The sequence below is a fragment of the Chenopodium quinoa genome, unplaced genomic scaffold, assembly GCF_001683475.1.
Source record: "Chenopodium quinoa cultivar QQ74 unplaced genomic scaffold, ASM168347v1, whole genome shotgun sequence".
Classification (NCBI taxonomy): domain Eukaryota; kingdom Viridiplantae; phylum Streptophyta; class Magnoliopsida; order Caryophyllales; family Amaranthaceae; genus Chenopodium; species Chenopodium quinoa.
The window spans coordinates 3,028,689-3,031,544 of record NW_018743331.1 but is presented as its reverse complement, the minus strand read 5'-3'; the positions used below and the strand labels follow the sequence as shown (position 1 = coordinate 3,031,544).

Below are 2,856 nucleotides of genomic sequence, written 5' to 3'. Positions count from 1 at the left end.
AGCACGAGATTTGTTTGAACAAACATTGACTAATTGTCATGAGACCATGTATACCGTACAAGGGAAGTAGATTTGCATTGACATAGACCCCGAAAAAGGTGTATTCAAGTTTGTGTTGATTGTTGAACATTTTGGTTGAGATCTTTCTGGAATATGGTTTAGAGTTCAGGTTTTGTATAGTACAAGGTTAATGGACGATGATACAAGTTTTGACTATTTATTGATATTATATGCGGTTGATGGATGATGATGGGACAACCTATTAATCAAATCCTGGATCCGCCACTGAATGTTAGGATTGAACTATGTAATTAGACCTATTCTACCTTAGCCCAGCCCTGGTTTGGATGTGTTGGTTGTAAATCGAAGTTTCTTGTATAAGTTTAGAGTTTTCTAGCATAATGAATCTTATTAAATTAGCTTCATATATTTGAATTTTGCAATTTTTCAATATTTAAGAACCTTATTGTTAATACTCTACATTTTAATTGGTTATTAGGAGGACTAAGCAAAACTAAATCTGATCCATTGAAATATGATGGCTATTCTACTCACCTCTAGTTTGGGCAGTGTCGTAGGGAGTAGAAATATTGATTGGAGAGAGGAAATAAGCCTGAAGGGTGATTTAAATTTTAATGTTCTATTTGGTGACCAATTGAAATATCCTGAGTATCAATAATGGAGGATGAGTAAGGTTTCAGTGTTTTATTCGATGACCACTTGAAATATCTTGAATAACTATTATTTTAACTTTCTTTGATTGTCTTTTTTTTTCATCATATGTTGCTGTGATAAAGATGCGATTGAAGTTATTTAGGGCGGAAAGTGGCACTACGACGGTGTGGAGTTGGGATGAAATGAACTACGATGTATTGTTAAAGATAATGAAGAGAGTGCCATTGGGGGATAGGCTTTGTGTAGCGTGTTTGGTGAGCAAGACATGGTTGTCGGCAGTATTAGATTCAATGTCACCCCCTGGTGTGATTAATCTCAAACGCTTGGATTGCCCTAAGTTCCAACGAATGAACAATAGATATCTTGTTTTCTTGAAGCGTAGGCTGGATACTATGCCAGTTGACTCTTGCTCTGCATTTTATCATGGCGAAACCTTTCTTCAAGAATATAAGTATCGGTATATTGCTAAAAGGTAATTGTTGTATTTATTGTCAATTTTGTGAGATATATTGTTTTATTAAAAAATGGACATTCCTTGTTTATCCCCAACAACGTACGAACAGTTACTTGATTTTGGTTAAATGATTTTTGAAGTTTTGTCTTTGAATAAATGGAATAAAATGGATTCATATTGGTAGGATCTGCTCCCTCTTTTTTATTATTGATTTACCTTAAACTTCGCTTGTTAATTCAAATCAATAATTTTTCATTAAACTTTTATTTACAAATCAAATTTGTTTAAATTAGTGAAAGTAAGTTTTAATTGCTAAACTTCATGATTTAAAAATCTGTAAATTATTGGCTAAAATATGTTTTTAATCAATAAAATTCAATTTAGGCCCCATTTACTTCTCATAATTTTGACTGATTTCACTGCTTTTCTTCTTGGGGTTACCAATTTTACTGATCAAAACTCATTATACTAATTCTTATTGATTAAAGGATAATCCCACCTTTTGCAAGTCTTCTCAAAATAGTCTCACCTTTAAAAAATCTGGGAATAATCCCACCTTTTCTATGAATCTTCTCAAAATGGACCCCTTTCATTTATGACTTGCAACAGGTGAATTGGCCTATGTGGCACTTACCATTGCACAGTTTGTGGGTTTCTATATAACTTGGAATTGCTATGCTATATAATTATCTTCTCCCCTGTCTTCCACCATAAGTGTGCTCCCCATTCTTCTCTTAATCCCTTTTTTCCTTCCTTAAATACACCACCATGCTAGAACTTCAACGTCACATTCTCCATTACAATGATAATCGCAACAACCAAGGCTCAATTTTGTAGAAATGTAGAGCACTAATCGCAACAAGCAACTATCAACATTCAACAAACAAGTATCGACAATCACCTATTCAAACAAACAAAAAAACAAAAAACAAAGGGAAAACACAATTTCATATCCAAGCCACACATTTTCGAAAAATTTAAACAGTAATTCATAAAACAATACCTTAAATTTTGATGCTTAACATCCACCATTGTACTTTATGCGTAATCCCCACAAACCCAACGATATTTTTTTTTTCCTAATTTTCTGGTCTTTAATTAAGGGAAGGGGAAAGAGCGAGTAATGGTGTTTCAGAAATGGGATGGTAGTTAGGATAATTAATTGATAAGGGAGGGAAAACAAAATAAAAGTCCACCTAATACCGCCTGACCAAGTACCCAGTAAAAGGGTCCATTTCGAGAAGATACATAGAAAAGGTGGGATTATTTTGAGAAGACTTGCCAAAGGTGAGATTATTCTTGTGAATTTTTGCTTGATTAAAACTGATTCATTTGGTAAATTTGAGCTTTTCATTTTAAGAAGTTTAATATGGAATATTTATTAAAGATAGGACTTTAATCGGTAGAAACAATTCAAGCTGTAGTATAAGCTTACTACAGCTTTGCTTTTGTAAAAATTAGTAATTACATGGAAGAAAAGCAACATCAAATCAGTTAAATTCAAGTGTAGTTTAGAACCTGACTTGACTCGAGAACAAAACCTGACCCAAATGACCTGTTTGCTACCTCTACCTCTACCTCAAATGCTATCTTGTATAGACAATACTTACATGTTTGTATGTACTTTGCAGGACACCTTCCATGCAGAAGTTGATAATACCCCGGGCAGTGCGTATGAATTTTACTTTTATTCTGCCTGCTATGAAATACTGAAAGAAGCTGAAGAA

General features: G+C 33.6%; 1 protein-coding gene across 1 annotated transcript; it reads left to right on the top strand.

Moving 5' to 3' along the window:
• Positions 1–365: 365 nt before the first annotated feature.
• On the top strand, positions 366–2,856 carry LOC110737761. The gene is made up of 2 exons (XM_021918110.1): positions 366–1,147; positions 2,761–2,856. Exons 1-2 carry the CDS (start codon positions 798–800, stop codon positions 2,840–2,842), a joined length of 432 nt encoding a protein of 143 aa, XP_021773802.1. The 5' UTR covers positions 366–797; the 3' UTR covers positions 2,843–2,856.

What these genes read in the sequence shown, in the direction of transcription:
- LOC110737761 (XM_021918110.1), top strand. Translation starts at nt 798, where the DNA reads ATGCGATTGAAGTTATTTAGGGCGGAAAGTGGCACTACGACGGTGTGG. An exon ending in TATCGGTATATTGCTAAAAG is followed by an intron (nt 1,148 to 2,760) that starts GTAATTGTTGTA and finishes TGTACTTTGCAG; the next exon opens with GACACCTTCCATGCAGAAGT.